Here is a 19761-nt window from a genome sequence, read left to right as displayed (position 1 = left end):
GAGTCTATTCATTACAATCAAACAATCAAACAAACAAACATACAAACAAAGTTTTCCTCTTTATAATATTAGTATAGATAAGTATAATTTTATTAGCAAGCTCTTTCATTTGATGTGTCACATGATGAAATGAGTTTGAAAATAAAAGACATTTTTATGTTGTCCATCGTGCCCCCCCCCCCATGCCCTTATAGGGGATGGGGGACTATTCAATTCAAAATTACAAAAAATATATATATTTAAGATCCTATTAACAAGCTGTGGTTGTTATTAAGAGGAGGAAAATCGCATTTTTTGAGCATCTGCAAAGGGGATCCCTCTATGAGTTTCCTAGGTTGATCCTAGAAGGTAAGATACCCGGAAAACGTGCTCCAGGAAGACACCGAAGAAAGTGGGTAGATGATATCAAATAGTGGACCAAGTTAATATTGACACAGCTTAAAAATATTGCAAAAGACCGGAAGAGTTTTCTACTCATGACCGCCAAACTTCATCTGGGAGAAGGCCTAATGATGATGATGAATTGTTGTTAGTGGACACAGTTCAATGATCTAAATAACTAAATATTTAATATCATTTACAGATATAAAATCCTGAATGCCGCATACTATTATAACTCATTTTATTTATATGACGCATTGCTTTCATGTCGACTGAAAATTCATGAAAGCGGAACATTCGTTATAACTTTTTAGCTACAATTATATTATAATTTATAACGTTTTATGATCACTTCTTGAGTAAGATGGATATAACTGATGTGCAAATTGCAACACTTAACAATATATTTCAAGTTTGTTTGTATTTAATAGACTTCGATATTAATACTTTGTTTTTTATTACAAATATGACTCCAAAACTGCATTTTTTTTTCGCCAATGGAAAGCTATATTTTCAGCGAGTAACATATTTTTCCCCGTATTTCCACGGGAATGGGAAATTACACGGGTCAAAACTCGGGGTGCTAGTATGGAAATGGGATAAAATGCAAACAATTTCGTTTTATTTTAAACGAAATTGTTTGCATTTAATATATTAAATGGTTTGTCAAGAAAATATCTGTTTTCTTCTAGTTTTTTTATGGCAATGTCTTTTTTTTTATATAAAATTTTCTTATATGATTATTAGTTTCATTATTTAGATCATTGAACTGTGTCTAATAATAACAACTACAGCTTGTTATTAGGATCTTCAATATATATATTTTTTGTAATTTTGAAATGAATAGTTTCCAATTTTTTAGTAAAATAAACCAATAGACCAATCCCCTCCCCCCTCCTTTTCAACGAAACTACTGAATCTAAATTGTAAAAAATAATACAAAACACAAAAGTTAGCTTCCTATTTGAACACTTGCGGAAAACTTTTTTAAACGTCATGGGGGGGTTTTGGCACGATAGACAACATAAAAAAGTCTTTTTGTTTTCTTTCATTCCATGTGAGACATGAAATGAAAGAGGTTGCTAATAAAATTGTACTTATTAAGGTTTAAAGATACCCATAGCCCTCTAACAAATCCTGTGCTAGGATTCTGTATAGGGTCAAAGCTAAATCTAGATCAAATAAGTGGAGTAAACAAAATAAATAATACCGAGCACAAAATATGTAGGTGCTAATATTAGACGGGCGCGCAAATAAAGCACTCACGACCCAACTCAAACCTCACGATCCCTCCCACATAAATTTCGCAAGGTATAAATATTGCCTATTACCGGTACCTACGGGGGTAAAAATTATAACCAACATATTTATGCGGTTTTTTTATAGTAAACTAGCGGACACCCGCGACTTCGTTTGCGTGGAATTTAGTTTTTCACAAATCCCTTGGGAAACATGGATTTTTCCGGGATAAAAAGTAGTCTATTTGTTAATAAAGGCTATAATATATCTTAATACCAAATTTCAGCTAATTCGGTTCAGTAGTTGAGGCGTGAAAGAGTAACAAACATTAATATCATCAAAATCATCAGTTTTCGCAAATCTCGGGAAACCGTGGATTTTTTCGGGATAAAAAGTAGCTTATGTGTTAATCCAGAGTAAAATCTATTTCCATTCCAAATTTCAGCTAAATCGCTTCAGTAGTAGCGGCGTTATAGAGTAAAAAACATCCAAACATCCATACAAACTTTCGCGTTTATAATATTAGTAGGATTAGATCGCTCAAAGTCGCTCAGCAGCAAATAAATATACTGCATTAAAAATATACTTCTTCATTTCTGCTATATTATTTACCTACTAAAACCTCGGTAAATATTGCTCTGAGTTTTTTTTTAATTTCATAAGATTTTTTTTACAAAGTAAGTATTCTTTTCAAAAGATAAAGTTTCTCTTTAATTAAAATTTAACTTTATCTATAGTAATCATAACATTTTCTTACAGTGCAGTGCGGTTATTACTAAAGCTTTGCTTTCGAAAATAAGCAGAGATTTCCCAAGATATCTCTAGTCTCTGCCACCTAATTTAATTAAGGCTTTAATCAAGTAACTAGCAGCGGAGCGGACATTTTTGTTTGCACTTTGTCTGAGCAACAATCAGTAGTTCGCTTCTTGGCAAATAGACTTCGTCTCTTGATAATATTTTATCATAATTATAATCAGGTTTTATAAGAAACCTATTTATATTTTTCTTTTAAGCGCCCTTTTTCCTGGACGAGAATTATCTACGTGTGTGAAGTCTGTCGATCTATAAGTGGTGGACTATAAGCCTAACCCCTCTCATTCTGAGAGGAGACTCGTGCTCAACAGTGAGCCGAATATGGGTTAATGATGATTGCGTATAAATGTTCAAGTGTCACAGTCATAGCTTTGAACTCGATCTTATTAATATCAAATCGAATCATAATAATTTTATTTGCTAGAATGTGGTAAAATTATTGAAATACCTAGACATTTAACTAATATATATGTCAATTTAATATAGTATGTCAATTTTCTTTTACAATATTATTTAATCCTAATAACAGACAATATTATTTAGTCCTAATAACATACATATTATAACATATTTTACATTTTTAATGTGAAAAGGAAAGATCTGTTTGCGGTAGGTAAGTGATCCATTACTAAGTTAAATCTTACTACGAGACTTCTATGATGGAGACGACGGAGAGATGGAAGTGTAATATACTTACATAAGCTTACAAAATCCGACTTCAAAAATGGATCTACAATGTAGATCTTTCCTTTTTTGTTTTTCACGTCATTAGTCATGATCTAATTCAAAAGCGATGCACTTTCACACTTCGTTCTCATGATTTTTTAACTTTCTCCATGTAAATCTAAATGGCTAACAGACAGTTAACGAGAGTTATTTTGCACAATGGCTCGAAAGATGTTGCGAATAGCGAAAGTTATTTTTAAGTTTTGAAGGTGTTTAAAAGTAAAAGTAACCAAATATACTTCCTAAATGGACAAAGAGTCTTTTGAAAGAGAACGAAAGTTTTCCACTGTCTTAAGCTAGACAGAAGGTATACACCAGGTATCTAAACGAATGTATTTGGCTAAATTTCTGACTACGGTCAAAAAGGGAATCACAGTAATATTAAAAAGGTAAAAGTGTAAGTATGTTTGTTCCTCTTTCACGCTGCGGCTACTGAAGCGATTTGGCTGAAGCTTTGAATGGATAAAAATTTTACTTGAATAAACACATGGGCTACTTTTCATCCCGGAAAAATCCATGGTTCCCGCGGGATTTGATAAAAACAGAATTCCACGCGGACGAAATCGCGGGCGTTAGCTAATCAACGGAATATTAGTGTACGTAATGACTATGAAACGACTACATATTAAGGGTTTTTCAAACTCGAGTAGAATTTAAAAGAAGTATAAAAATTACTAACTTGAATCTGAACTAACTGTAGCGACTAGTTAAGGAATTTATAAGGAGAGGCGAGATATATCGGAGTAATGTCGAATGATTGTAAAGCAAACCTAGATATGCAAGATGCAAGTAGAAAGATGATTTAATTCAAAATCACGGGTTCCGATGTTGTCAGTCCACCTGGTCTACCAACACTGCGCTTTCTGGTGCGGGGTTCCCATTCCAGCAACTTGGGACCTCAACGTCCATCAGCTCTTCGAACTATGTGGCCCGCCCATTGCCACTTCAGCTTCGCGACTCGTTGAGCTATTTCGGTGACTTTGGTTCCTCTGCGTCATGGGATGGCGATTTCAAAATTGACGATTTTGATATATTAATGTGACTGCATTCGTTAATTTATTGACGTCTGTAACACCTACTAATTGAACAGGTTAAAAGAGGTCCGACCTCTGCACGCTATAAATAGAGACTGATCTAATCAAGATGGTAATTAATTTGGTTTGTTTTGTTGTCATTCTTGCAAATAGATGACCATAAAAACGTATATAAATTAATTTTTAATATTGAAAATGTGAAATTTAGAGAATTTTCAGTCTCACAAAACGCGCTTGATTGTGATCTCACTTCAAAATAAGTGATAATGTAGATAATGAGATCTATGAAAGGAGCATTAATTAGCAGCTCCGGACCGGAACGTTTATTGACTTCGCTTAAGTTTTAGTCGAAAAGGTAAATACTCTAGCCACGACCGAAACCCATCAAACCAAACCTGACTAACCGGGAATCGAATCGGACGTCTCGGTTATACAACAAATGTGCCAAAAAGATCGTAAAGTAAACAAACCCTCCTTATCAGCCGATAGACGTCCACTGCTGGACATAGGCCTCTTGCATGAACCTCCAAGCACAACGATCTCGAGCCGCCAGCATCCAGCGAGAGAGAGGATATCAAGCGAGTTGCAGGGAACCCTGCAACTCGCTTGATATCCTCGGTCCACCTAGTGGAGGGTCGATCAACACTGCGCTTTCCGGTGCGGGGTCGCCATTCCAGCACCTTGGGACCCCAACGTCCATCGGCTCTTCGAACTATCCCTGCCCACTGCCACTTCAGCTTCGCGACTGGTTAAGCTATGTCAGTGACTTTGGTTCGTCTGAGGTCGCCTCATTTCTGATTCGATCACGCAGAGAAACTCCAAACAACAAACAATTCTCTTTTATTCCAACTTTTATAGTAAGGAAATTGTTGTCATAAATAAATTACAATATACTCTGAACTCTAGTGTCTCTTCAGGACAACAATAGTAAAATACTCTCCATAAAAATAATATTGTTCTGGAACTGTGATACTTGACCTTTCAACAATTGCAGTCGTGCGTTAGCTTTGGGTATTTTATTGCGGCGCAGATCACGAACGAGTTTTATCAAATTGTATTCATCTCAAAAACGAGCGAACTATGAAATATTTTTGTATACCGTTAGATTAACGACGTTATTAATTTGATTAAGACAATTATTTTGGAATATAAATATTCAAATGGTTAAGTTAGGAGATACTTAATCAGAGCTGTGTCTAATCAATAACAAAATGATAGCATTAATTAAAGCCAATACAACTGCTTGATCCACTGAACGAAAACGCATCAATTGCAACTCTTTATAGTGGTAGTAAGAATCTGTGTTGGACACACCTTTGTCATTTTATAAAAGCTATAGTTTGTCAGCTCATGTTCTTATAGCTACGTACTGGTACAGAAGGCAAGTAAGGAGTTCAGGCTGTGGTGGCATTGGGAAGATGCTATTGCTTTATTCATCATCATCATCACTATCAGCCGATGGACGTCCACTGCTAAACAAAGGCCCCTTGCATGGACTTTAAAGCACAACGGTCTCGAGCCGCCAACAGTGGCTCGCTGTGATAGGGACCACCATGGGACTCCAACTATCACTTAGTACAAGTACAAACAATAGGCGTATGCCCAGCAGTAGACGTCCAACGCATGATGATGATGATATATAGTGGCGTGCACATAGTTTTATACCTAGGGTAGGTAGTTTACATAAAGATATACAAACTAAGGGCCCCGTATGGGTTCGAAACTAGTCGGGCATACTCCGACGTAATATCACGTGAGTTTTAGCCGTGTTTCATAATCAATTAATATGAATAACACTCACGATAGTTTAAATTCTAAAAAAAGATATACAAAATGGAAAATTCCTTCTCCAATATGGGTTCGTAATGATACTACAAGACAAGCAGTACATTACTGCATTCATAAAATGCACATCACTAGTGAATGATGAAAGTTCAGTGTACATACCTGGCCTAGCCAAAGTTTCTTCCAGCAATAGCCGGCTAGCCTGGCAAGCGGCGGCGTTGCGTCGTTGTGCGGCGACCGCACCAGGCGAGGACGGCGGGCCATGGGGCTCCGGGACTCTGTCCTGCAGGTACGAATGCCTGCCAGAGCTGGCCGCGCCTACGGAGACGGGCCGACGATCGGTCGGTCGGGACACCTGCAAGGAATAGATAAGGTGAAACATTGTATACCTAATCATAAAGAGAATAGATGAACCAATGTAGTTGCAGCTAGAATTTTTGTTTCATCATCATCATCATTATCAGCCGATGGATGGATGCCACTGCTGGACATAGGCCTTCAAAACTTCACGGACGGACTTCAAAAAAAACGGTCTCGAGGCGCCAACATCCAGCGGCTCCTTGCAACCTGCTTGATGCTTTCGGTCCACCTAGTGGGGGGTCGACCAACACTGCGCTTTCCGGTGCGGGGTCACCATTCCAGCACCTTGGGACCCCGACTCTTCGAATTATGTGGCCTGCCCGTTGCCACTTCAGCTTCGCAACTCGCTGAGCTATATCAGTGACTTTAGTTTCATAATAGGTGATTATTTTTATTAAAATTCTGCGCACGATGAAAGTCAAGTAACATGGTACCCCAGTGTCACCTTACTGGTATGTTATTTTCTCATTCGGTGTCATTCGAAGGAAAGTATTTTTGTCATGAAAACGTTTTACATTGTAACTTTATAGAAGGCCAAGCCAGTTCTTATGATAGTTTCAAATCATAAAGCCCATTTGGACTCATTGTGAACCGTTTCCCAAACTACTCAACCGTAAAACTTTCAAAACCTCACACAAATGCGAAGCTTGTACCAAATTCAATTCTGTGGCCTCCTTTTGTGGTGGAATCGCGGTGTGAATAAACACTGTGTCCTCAGACTTGTAACTACTTTAACTAATTTGCGCGCAGTGATAGGTACTGTTACCACAATAGAATCCCACGGTGAAGGGTCACCGAACCACGAATATCACTTATTTACTAAACGCAAATGGCGGAATGATTTGAAGTAAGCCGCTACATACAACACGATCGGAGTTCAAGAACTCGGGGTAAAAACCTTATCTCGTCTTTACCGAAAACAAGCTATGAATTTTTTTTTTGTACTATTATAAATTCAATGAAGTTGTTTAGGCATGTATAAGACTATAAGCAAATTTATTGCAGTAGATTTGACTTTACGTACTGGACAAGAAGATCATTTATCTTAAGCACATCGCTTATAACATGCTTGATTATTTTCACAGTTACTATCTCGTACGCCAATAGATGTACGACCTTTCAGCAAAAAAAAAAACAAGTCATGTGAAAAATTAAAAATATCTGAAATTGGGCCCACTTTAGACCAAATTTTAGAATGATATAGAAATGAAAATTGTACTAAAAATCTTCTATATTTTACTAGATTACTCCATTAGAATCTTAGGCGGAATAATAATTAAGTACGAGTATCTAATTGTTTTGTACACGGCCATTAATATAACCTTTTAGTCCAAGTCCACTCTTAACTGTCTTAGTCTTTTTTTAATCAAACATTAAAATAGTTCCAATACATCTAACGTAGACGACAAATTTTTCGACATCGTTCTATATCAAGTAGAGAAAATCGTAAATTTTGTAAGAACGCGGTTAATATAGAAAACGTTAGTTATTTATAACCGCCGAAGTTAAAACTTCCGTGCATCAAAGCGGCAAGCGGTCTTAATATGAATTTATACAACTCGACCACGAGTTCTGTGCCATTTCCACTTTAACGACAATTATTGAGCAAGACATCATTTTTAACTTACGTAGATCTAAAATAGCTCTACGTAAGCACTTAAAAAAATCAGCTCCGTGTATTATGCTTGTATATAAAACACGGTATTATGCTGAGCTGTACACCCTTTCTTTTTTAAGGGTAACAGACAGACATGCTGTCTTTAGGACAGGATACTGTTTGTAACTTTAAAACTTGAATATATTTATTTTCTTTTTTACTTACTTAAATATTTTTTTCTAAAAATAATAGTGTCAAGTATGTAAGACCATTCAATCAAATTAACAATATTAATTAATTAATTTTTATTAAAATCATTTACTAGAGAACATCCGAGACTTAGCCAGCATGAAATTCAGCTTTTTCGCTAATCTCGCGGAATCCATAGGTTTTTCCAGGATAAAAAGTGGCATAAAGTTTGTTCAGTTACCTTCTCTATCTTTGAATATAATAGAATAGATTTTTTTTTTTAATCTTTACAAGTTAGGCCTTGACTGCAATCTCACCTGATGGTAAGTGATGATGCAGTCTAAGATGGAAGCGGGCTAACTTGTTAGGAGGAGGACGAAAATCCACACCGCTTTCGGTTTCTACACGGCATCGTTCCGGAACGCTAAATCGCTTGGCGGTACGTCTTTGCCGGTAGGGTGGTAACTAGCCACGGCCGAAGCCTCCCACCAGCCAGACCTGGACAAATTAAGAAAATCTCAATCTGCCCAGCCGGGGATCGAACCCAGGACCTCCGTTTTGTAAATCCACCGCGCATACCACTGCGCCGCGGAGACCGGCCGTTTTTCTTCACCGTTTAAGACACGTGATATTGAATTTCTTAAAATGCACACAACTGAAAAGTTGGAGGTGCATACCTCGGACCGGATTCGAACCCACACCCTCCGGAATCGGAGGCAGAGGTCATATCCACCGGGCTATCACTTTTATTTAAATGTATTTTATTTTTATTTACATGTTGAAGATTTTATTTTTCAACTCTGTCAACAGGTAAAGATTAAATAAAGCAGTATAAAGCAATAAATCCATTCCAACTGAAGGAATGCTGCTATATTAGATTTCAGCGGTTGCGTGAGTAAACTAAACATTCGTATAGTGACGTAAGTTTAATTTGATCAAAGTGAAAATTCTCGACATTTTCCACGCTACTTGTTCCACGCTGTCAACGGCCCGCTAATGCTTCCGGCTTCTAGAGGAAAACTTTTCATGGTGTTTATCGTTTATAGATTTATGATTCGAGTTTCCGCATCGATTCCTATTGATGTGTGTTTTGCTGGTGATTGAAATGGGTATTAATAAAGTACTTAGGAAAGAAGCTGTGCTTTTTTTTTAATAAATTATAAGTGCTTCTTTTAAAACATTAAAATAAAGTATTTAGGAAGTCTTTGCTTCTTTTATTGAATGAAGAGTGTTTTTTTAATGAATAAAATACAATGAATTGAAACTGATATTATATTTGGGTCATTTTATGTGGGTAGTTAAAAACATCCGGGTGGAATTTTGTTTTTCATTCGGTAACTTTTGCCTTGCCCGATCTATAAAACAAAACCGCCTCAAGCTTCTGGCATCTCGTAAAACCATTATATAAAATGCATTGAATAGTTCAATAGATTAGCCTAAATAAGCAAATTAAAAAAAATGTTTTTACTTATTCTCCTGCTCATTTTGTTAACCTAATCAAATTTTTAGCAAATTTAACAAAATACAGACATTCAATGTCTTTTTCTTCTCACACAATCTAGAAATGAAACGCCTCGACAAGTGTGTGCCAGCTCTAACGAAGCCGGAAACTTCTAATATAGTGTTAATATCATAATAACAATATTAAATAAGCATAATTAACTAATTGTCTAAACACTAGTTCTTGTAACTCTATGGATTGTAGATACGTGTCAAATAACTGTCCACGTAAGGTTTCGCGTCCTGATGACAGGCTCCCAGGGTATTAGTGTTATTGACTGGTAATGCTTAATACACGTGTTATAACTTAAGATCTTACCTAGACGCTTTTTTTTGTAAAATCGCATTTTATTATAAAATATTGTTATGTAAATTCAATGGTTTTACGTAGAATCCATACTAATATTATAAATTTTAAAATCAATCAGTCTGTCGGTAGACCGCTAAAACCGATTTGGATGAAATTTTGTATAGATTATATATAAATGCCAAAAATTAACCTTGCACCTAAGAGAAGAACATGCTTTTTATCCCGAAAAAATTTACAGTCCCCGAATATAGCTTGAAGATTGAAGAGATTTGGCTTCATTTAATTTTATGCGTAAAATGAAGTCTTCTAGATGAATTCAATAATTTTTTCGAACAAAAATCTTTAGAATTAAGAGTTTAAATTAGAAAATTTCATCAGAAACAGATTAGTAGCAGGCATGTTAGAAATATTTACAATAAGTAGGTACCTACTTACTTATACACACATCCTACAAAAACAAACTAAGTCATGGAAAGAGAACAGAAATAATCCCTTCCCCTCCATTTAAAAGCAAATTACGAGTATAATAATTAATATCAGCAATACTGATTAAACGACACGCAAGGCGCCATCTTGCGTTCTCATTAAAAGTTGGGCAAATTTTTAGATCGACCCCTTACCACTACAATTTGGAGAATTTCATTAATGAAACTCGCTTCATTAGCGGCGTGAGTATAAAATATTACCAGCACACGTTTTCTGTACAGGCGTTCGATATTAATGGAAAGGCCTACGATAACCAGACATTCCACATTTTAGGAAGACTGAAAGTTTGTAAGCCTTTGCTCCATATAACAATGATGTTTAATACTGTTAGATATGTTACTAGGTCATGAAAAATGAGGCGCTCAAAAGATGAAATTTCCACATCTCACAGTTAGTTCTGGTCAACAACGAACGTTATTTAAACAAATAATAGCTAAATATCGTCTACAACATCGAGGACACACAAACCAGGAAGTGTTAAAACTGTATATACATAAATATGTAATGGAGTTAAAGATCTCTCTCGGATCACTTTTTGCGGTGATTTTGTAAGGACGCAGCTGATGCTCGCGGCTCGAGACCATTTTGTTTGGAAGTCCATGCAAGAGGCCTATGTCCAGCAGTGGACGTCCATCGGTTGTTAAAGGTGATGATTTATTTTGTAAATATCCAGACCATCTCTGCTTTTTATGTATAAGTCATCATCCCCATTGCTAAATGAAAATAGCATTAAAAATAAATTCGAGTTTCATTGATACGATATTATAGGTGTTGTCGGAGCACCGCTCAGTTGTTTATGTGTCACAACATTACTTTATTAACAGACTGTCCAACGCTGCTACGGCGACGCTGCGACATTGCGGCGCCGCACCGGTTGTGTACCCGCTGATAAAGCGCAATCTTTGCGATGCGGCGCCGCAACGCATCGTGTGCTCCCGCCCTAAGTAGGCGCACTACGTTAACATAGTTCAAAACTAAATTACCTCACATCAAGTGCAGCGCGCATGAATTTCACATCTCCTTTAATCAAAACTTTGGTTACTGAATTCGGTACCTTTGAATATAAATTGCATTTTAATTGCATGTACAAATGTGAACAATGGCATGTATTATGTATTAGATGACAGGAAACTTGTGGTTCGGACTGGGGACTATGCATGTTCATATTTAGCGAACGGGGATTTCCATAACTACTATAATACCTATTGTAGTGTTTGTGTATATATACACCGGTAGTGGGGCAAAGCAGGCAGTCTGTCTCTGGCATCGAGAGGAGGCGGACATGTGCTGCTGGCCATTATAGTGTAGTGGTGAGACGATGTCTTACTGCTATTACATTAAGGACAAGAGACCTTACACCTATAATTTCCGCAGTATGATTTATGCTGCCCTGAAACAAGCTCATGATTAAAAATGGAATAGACAGAGACATTGGATGATCTGTTTTTCAATATTTAGTGATTATTGAGCAAAATGTATAATTCTGAAATTGATGATGCATCGATTTAGCAGTGAAAGAAGTGCGTAAAGGGCTATTAGTCGTGCCTAGTATTTGCCGCACGGATTCGTTTTTACGGAGAATATCATTATAAATAATATATTTATTATAGAATAGGTCTTATTATTATGATCTTAGGATAAAACTAGTCTACTCAAAGCAAAAAAACAAACAAACTGAACACTTTGTTGGTTTTTTTGTTCAAACGCGCTAATCTCAGAAACTACTAGTCCGTTTTGAAAAATTATTTCCGTGTTAGATAGCCCATTTATCAAGGAAGATTATAGGCTATATATTATCCCCGTATTCCTACGAGAACGAGAACCACACGGGTAAAACCGCGCGGAGTAATATAGATATATCGTAAGTTTAGCAGTGGTCAGAAAAACCAACTGTGGTTTATGTTGATGCTGTAAATGTTTGTTTCAATACTGTAAAATGATAATAAATAAATAAAATCAACTATCCATTGATTAATAAAGCTGCTGATAAGCAGATTTTTGTAACAAGACTCCTTCGGAAAAACCGAATATTTTTATATGATTGATTTTATTGCATGCAATGGTTTTCCCACTAAACATCTGTTTCGGCTGATTGTAAAATCAGACCAAGCATGGTTTGGCAAACACAATCTAATTAAAATATCCGGCGCACGTGTTTATTTGACAAACACGTCGAATATAGTCGGGATTAAATAGTTTGTCGAACACGTAAAGTTTGGCAAACAAGTTGGATCGCTTGCATGTGACGTGAACATGATGGAGAACCAATATACTTGCTGTTAAACACAAAAATGAAATTATACTTGGTACTGTAGGCAGAAACCGCATACGGAAATGCTATGAATAGTTTAATAATAGCAAGCTTCAAGCCTTGTCTGGTGGGAGGCTTCGGCCGTGGCTAGTTACGACAAAGACGTACCGCTAAGCGATTAGCGTACCGATATGTACTTTCGTAGAAACCAAAAGGAGTGTGGGTTTTATCCTACTCCTAACAAGCCCGCTTCCGTCTTAGATTGCGTCACTTACCATCAGGTGAGATTGTAGTCAAGGGCTAACTTGTAGAGAATTTAAAAAAAAATCAACGGCAAAGGGGCCGGACTCACGCTGGGAAGGCATGGGTTCGAACTCCATCCAATGGACTAATGTCGTATCAACTCCTAACAGTCTACCTGTAAAATAGTTAATTAAGCAATTCAGGGGATAGATATATTCATGTAGTTAACTATTATACATATGTTAGTATAAAAAAAAAAACAAAACAAAAACGTGCTTTTATTTGTATATTTATTTTTAATTTTTTCCTCCATTCCATAATTAAAATTATTTATAAAAAATTCTGATTTTACACTTTTAGTAGACTCTTGAACATTTTAATCAAGTTGACTTTGGTAGCAGTTTCAAATACGACGATGTTTCGACGGAATCGTATCTGCATAGAAAAATCACAAACTAAACGGAAAAGCTTTGAGGAAGACCGACCAACGGGCGATTGGTTCGTGATAGAAAGTAAATTGCCTCGACGCATAGGACGATAGACGTCTGTATGTAGTTATAGGCGATGTATTGCTGTGAACGATTGCAGTCGCCGAAAGGAAATTTTATGCTCAATGGTACCTAATGGAAAATTTACAAAAGGAATTATTTTGATGATACGTGAATTTAACTTACTATTGATAGTTTTCTATTTTTTTTAAACGGCATTCTTTTCAACATAGCTTAGCCAGTTAAGATATTATAAAGAACGAGTAAAATAAATAATTAATAAATATTCTTAAAGTTAGCGTAGCCTCAAAGAAAACGTAGCTTGTGTAATGGGTACTAAGATGGCTGATTTTATAATAAAAACTAGCAGCCCGGTCAAGCTTCGCTTTTACTTTTGTGCACTTCTTCCCTACCCCCACCTCTACCCGACCCCTACATTAACCCTACCCTACCCCTACCTTAAAAAAAACTCTCCATAAGAACTACCCTAGTACTTCAAGGAGTATTCTAAAAAAAAGCATTAGCGAAAGCGGTTCAGCCGATCCGCGAATATATATCCGAGCCGAGAATAGCTTAGGAATTCAAGACTCATTTATACATATATATAGATTTATATTCTTCTCAGGAGCTACCCTACCCACTGCGTCACGCGGCTGTTGAAAGAAAAACCAATTGATGGACGGTAGAACAAAGTTATTCGTATCACTTCATAAATATGTAATTAAGAAGTGAAAAATAGCATAGTTGCAGAAAATTTTAACTTAACTCAAGATATAGAATGCAGAACTATAGGAGGCAGGGTTTACCACACGGATTGCTAGTAATCAATAACATAACGACCGAACATAAGATAAACACTTGAAATCTAAATGACACAAAAAACCACAGATTATTGTACCTTATTGTATGACCCTGAGGGTCATACAATAAGGTACAATAATATACAGTGAGCTTGTTCGTGCCTAAGTATTAGCTATATTTTACCTTTAATTTGCCTGCATGTTCAAACAAGTCGCGAGCATGCACTTCAAACATACGTTAAAGCCACACATGCACAATATAAATATTACGATATCGCAACTGTAAAGTGGAAATGAGACACGCAAGGAAAATATTAAGCACACGATTATAATAAAAGGTGATGCGAGCTCAGCGGGTTTACTCAATCTCACCTGATGGTAAGTGATGATGCAGTCTAAGATGGAAGCGGACTAAATTGTTAGGAGGAGGATGAAAATCCACACCCCTTTCGGTTTCTACACGGCATCGTACCGGAACGCTAAAACGTGATGAATAAGGAGTCTCTCCGCGTGATTGAATCAGAAAGGAAAAGATTCACAGAAGAACTGACACAGCTCAGCGAGTCGCGAAGCTTAAGTGGCAATGGGCAGGGCACATAGTTCGAAGAGCGGAAGAACGTTAGGGTTCCGAGGTGCTGAAATGGCAATTCCATACCAAAGTGTTGGTATACTCCTCACTAAATGGACCGAGGACATCAAGCGGGTTGCAGGGATCCATACAAGAGGCCTATGTCCAGCAATTGACGTATTGATGATGATGATGATGATAAATTAAAAACTAAGATTCAACGGTTAAAACCTTTTCAAAAACAATAATTGCGCTAAATATTTCGAAAAAGCGATATCCATTGCCATTTACAATATTTTGAGTACACACAGAAGTTGAAGTCATGCATCCTGTTGATGAAGGAATTGGAATATTAATAAATTTGTACAATAGTATTAATAGGCTATGGGAACAGACAGGATATTATTACTATTGCATACTGATGACTGAGGAGATAGAAATTAAGTAAATCAGTTCAGTTATCTCGGAGAAATTTGTACCGGTCATCAGATAACTGATATCTAATATGATAACTATAACGAACACACTCAATACTTAATACTTTTTTCATTTTAAGTTAAACATGTTGCACTGTCCTGCTTATTTTTTTCTAAGTTTCTGTCATCAGGGGTAAGACATTGTTTTAGCACATGTATTTTTTTTTGTTACTGTTTTCTTTTTTCTCTTATTATATGCTTTATGTGCAATAACGTTTTTCTTCTTCTTCTTCTTAATTAAAAATCTCCTCTGTTCTAAGCATATGTTTTTGTAAAGCTATACCTGACACTATTTTGGGTGAATGTATGGCATTCACCCAAGTTTAGTTGAACCAATATGAGCGTCGGTGCATAAGATTTCATACTAAAGTGTATTAATTCTAAGAAAAAGGCAACCCTATTACCACGATAACAATGTATCGTAATTTAAGGCACGTGTTAGCATTAAATAAACCTGAACCGTTTTATCTAACATCAAACATTACACGACTAATGATAAGCTGGAAACCTTTTTAGAGCTTTATTCTGTTACAACGCTTGATTCTAGAGAAAAAAATAATTAGGTATTGTTGATTTTTTCCTCTTATTATCTTGCATTTCTTGTTATAAAACTTTAAGTTTAATAGGATTAGCGGATGCCCACGACTTTGTCTGCCTTTAGACTTCCTTAATCCGGCCTTATTCTGTGACATCTTGCAGCGCTGTGACATCGTTGGTTTCCATGGAAACTTCGTTATTAATGACATTTTAGTTTAGGCATTCCTTAGAAATAAAGTTCATATTGTAATAACAGTTGTTATAGGCGAACATTACATCGGCGAGTATAAATTAGTGGAATCACATGTCAGTTGTTAGCGGACGTCTACTAACTATGAGTATAGATTACCTACCGGCCTTTGATCTTTGTGAGTCAAGCTGTTTTCGAGATTTCGTGTTGAGTGACCTTTCGCTTTTATATATAAGTATAGATACACTATATGGGACAAGGTAAGCCCAAAACAATAATTAAAATATCTATTGTGGCATAGTTCTCAAGCCAAATTTGATAACGTAGTAACTTTACGTAAAATTACATAGGCGCATTGTAGGATTTATAAAAAGCCGTGATAGCCCAGTCGATATAGCCCGCCTTTGATCCGGATCCGGCATGCATCTCTAACTTTTATGTGCATTTTAAGAAATTCAATATCACGTGTCTCAAACGATGAAGAAAAAACATCGTGAGGGAACTGCATACCAGAGATTTTTTAAATTCTCTGCGTGTGTGAAGTCTGCCAATCCACATTGGCCTTGCGTGGTGGACTATTATCCTAACCCCTCTCATACTGAGACGAGACTCGAGTTCAGTGGTGAACCGAAAATGGGTTGATAATGATGATGAGTAATGAGGTACTACCATAATATACAGAATCATAACCATTTAGAAGTGCAATACGATTGTCAACAACAAGAGCTACTTGCAAAGAACAATGAAATTTTCCAGAAAACGAAGAACGTCATTAAATACAAAATTCTATTAATAAAGCGCGTGGTCGGCTCATATTCTCATCTCTTTACTCCATTGAACAGGATATGCGCTCTATTGTTTTGCTTCAGATGTATTCGTAACGATGCTATTCACGTACCAATTAGAGGTACACGTACTTTTACTGTTTCAGCTGGATGTTAGAACATTATCCGTCGAAAGTAGCCATTAATTGAGCGAATAAAAAATAATGATGAAAGAAATACTCAAAATTAATTTATAAGATTGCACGCAAATGATCATCAAGAATCATATAGATCATATTTTGAAGTTATGAAATTCCTGTATGTTATAACTACTAAAATTATCTATATAATTAAAAACTAAATAAAAAAAGTGAAACCATTTTAAGTTAACTTTATAACATGAACAACCATCAAAAATCAATGGCGGAGTTCGAAATTTCTACTGAAGCAATAAAAAGCAACAACTACAAAGTTAGTGAAGTCTTGAAATATACATTTCTTCTTATTCCGTATCTCTGGATCCTTCTTGAGCTGCTTACCAACACAAAATGTATCCCGCAGTGACTATAATCTTGAAAGTGTGTGCTAAATAGCTTATAATAATGTCAGATAAGGATATCTCGCTTTGTGTAGCGTATTTTAGGGTGACTTGAAAATATTGGGTCTATATCTCAGTATACAAAAGTGGAGACACAGAGTTCTTACTCAAAATAATTTAAAAATAGTAATGTTTATATAAAATAAAGATATGTCTACTGTACAACCTCAATAGCAGACCCAAATAAACTAAACTAAACTAAACTAACTAGCAAACAACTAGTAACTAACAAAACTAAAAAGAAAAAATAAACTAAACTTTCAAAATAAAGTAATAACAAAATTCACGCTATTTTACAGGAAATGAAACCATAATAAAAAAAACATCATTATCTCTAACAAAGTAAGTGAAAGACACCCAAAATGGGTAAACATAATAAACATGCAACTTATTTAATAGAAAGTGTGAATAGTTTGGTGCCCTGGAGAAAACGAGAACTCATTGACATAATTTCAGAGCAGAAAGTCGAGAAGTTAACGTTAAAAAAGCTAGAGAGAAAAGAGAACTCTCAGTAAGACGCTGTAATTGCGTTTATCGAAGCGGTAAATGAACGTTGCGAACGTAAAGCGTTAGTTGCACCTTCGCGAAACCATAGCAGCGAGACCGCGGGACTTCCGACGTGACTTAATATGAACGAGACGTCTGAAAGTACATCTTCAAAATCTCACAGAAAAGAGATACGTAGTAAGCGTAATGTGTAAGAAAAGACAATTACGCTTTTTATTAATTATGTTGTTGTATATGGAATCCTATAATTGTAACATTATATTATGCAACATTTTATTTAAACTGCTAATTGGTTTGCTATTATTGTAAAAATTAATAAAAGTAAAGGTCATTTAACGATATAATACAATGGACATGTCCCAAAATGGGCCTTTATTATTTATGATTTTGAAAAAAAAAACGAGCATTTTGCGATGAACAAAATTCTTAATTAATGTTGTCAGATAATTAAAAAAAAAATTATAATAATAATTAAAATAAAATGCGGGTTTCAAATTTTTTTTTATTTTAGGTTAGAAAGCTTTATATTTTATGGTGTTTTTAAATAAAAATAATTTGTTGTTCTTGACACTCAGAATAAAGGCCCAGCCTCCATACAAAATTGGGATTCAACAATACAGTAAAGGACATCCTTTACTGAATTGCTGAATGATACCTATAGATAATGATCGTTTTGGTGATTGACCGGATATCAAAATACACAGAACAAAACTATTATAATCGATAAAATATTAGCATTATATAATCGATAATAAAGGTTGAGAAGTAATTCCTAACTAAAAGTTAGTAAAGTTAGGTTGGTTAGATTATTTACGAGTACTTCACTGACGACAAAATAAAAATATCTGACCGAATTTGTTGTGAGTTTCTGCTTAGTCCCCGCCATTAAATTCTTCAGTAGGTACCAACAATCAATGAAATAGTCCTCTTTACAAAAGTGTAGTCCGCCCAAAGTATTCAAGCAATGGCTGTCTAAGCAACCAGTAGTGTGACAAGACAAAAAGTTGCTAAATAACCTCAAGCTTAATCAGTCCAAGTTTTTGTAACCGCTTGCTCGCACACTATTTGCTCTTTCTTTATCAAACCTTTTTGGAACAGCAAAAACAAATATGTGTCCAGATAAAAAAGAACTGTGGACAAAGGGAAATAGTTAAGTGAAATAACTGTTGATTGAATTCCGCGTTATTGGTACAAGTTGAAGGTTAGATTCATTTTATATCGCCTTGTAAAATGCGTGTATTGTTAAGACGTAACTTCTATTAAAACAATGAAGTGATTTATACTGATGAGTCAAGTTAACGATTAATTGTAAACCTGTTATATTATAAAATATTGTTTGACTAGTTGCTAGACCAGGAATTTTCATTTTAAACTTTGCATAAAACAATTCTAATGTGTTTTTCTGCATTCTGAGCTAATTCCGTAACGAAAAATAATTCTCTTTTTTTTAATCTCTTTCGAATTACATGCAGCCATACACAATAATAGAGTTAATCAGTTATGATCCACTCTTGACACAGTGAAAGAGAAGAGAGTTGAAAAGAGTTAAAAGTAAATTATGCATAACTAAGAAACTAATCTGAAATAACAAAAGTCAGGAACAATATTTCAATTACTATCAAAACAAAACATCATTGTTCTAAGAATTAGAATAATGAGATACATAATGAAATAAGCCATTGTTTTCGACTGTTTCGGAAGAAATATGATCCATTCTGTTAAACGTTGCTACGATGAATGGACTCCTCCCCACTGAGATACCATCGAGATTCAAGTGCATAGAAATAATAGGGCTGTTTCGATATGACGTACCTTGCCTACGAAACTAAGGTTAAACTTCGTATCACTAAGTAAATATTACAAACTTGTATATCTAAAATGCTATGGGATGCGGTTTTACATTTAATAACAGTTTCAAG

At 35.6% G+C, this 19761-nt stretch overlaps 1 protein-coding gene across 8 annotated transcripts in view; it reads right to left on the bottom strand.

The window, feature by feature from the left end:
• Positions 1-19761, bottom strand: part of LOC112045107 (rap1 GTPase-activating protein 1) — a 391775-nt gene that overhangs the window by 34974 nt on the left and 337040 nt on the right. For all 8 annotated transcript variants that reach the window (XM_052887390.1, XM_052887392.1, XM_052887391.1 and 5 more), the window contains one exon: positions 6141-6333. In XM_052887390.1, coding sequence (XP_052743350.1) covers positions 6141-6333 — 193 coding nt within the window. The remainder of the gene's footprint in view (positions 1-6140; positions 6334-19761) is intronic.

The sequence above is a fragment of the Bicyclus anynana genome, chromosome 19 (assembly GCF_947172395.1).
Source record: "Bicyclus anynana chromosome 19, ilBicAnyn1.1, whole genome shotgun sequence".
Taxonomy (NCBI): domain Eukaryota; kingdom Metazoa; phylum Arthropoda; class Insecta; order Lepidoptera; family Nymphalidae; genus Bicyclus; species Bicyclus anynana.
The sequence above is the reverse complement of the archived record's forward strand: the minus strand, read 5'-3'. Positions and strand labels throughout refer to the sequence as shown.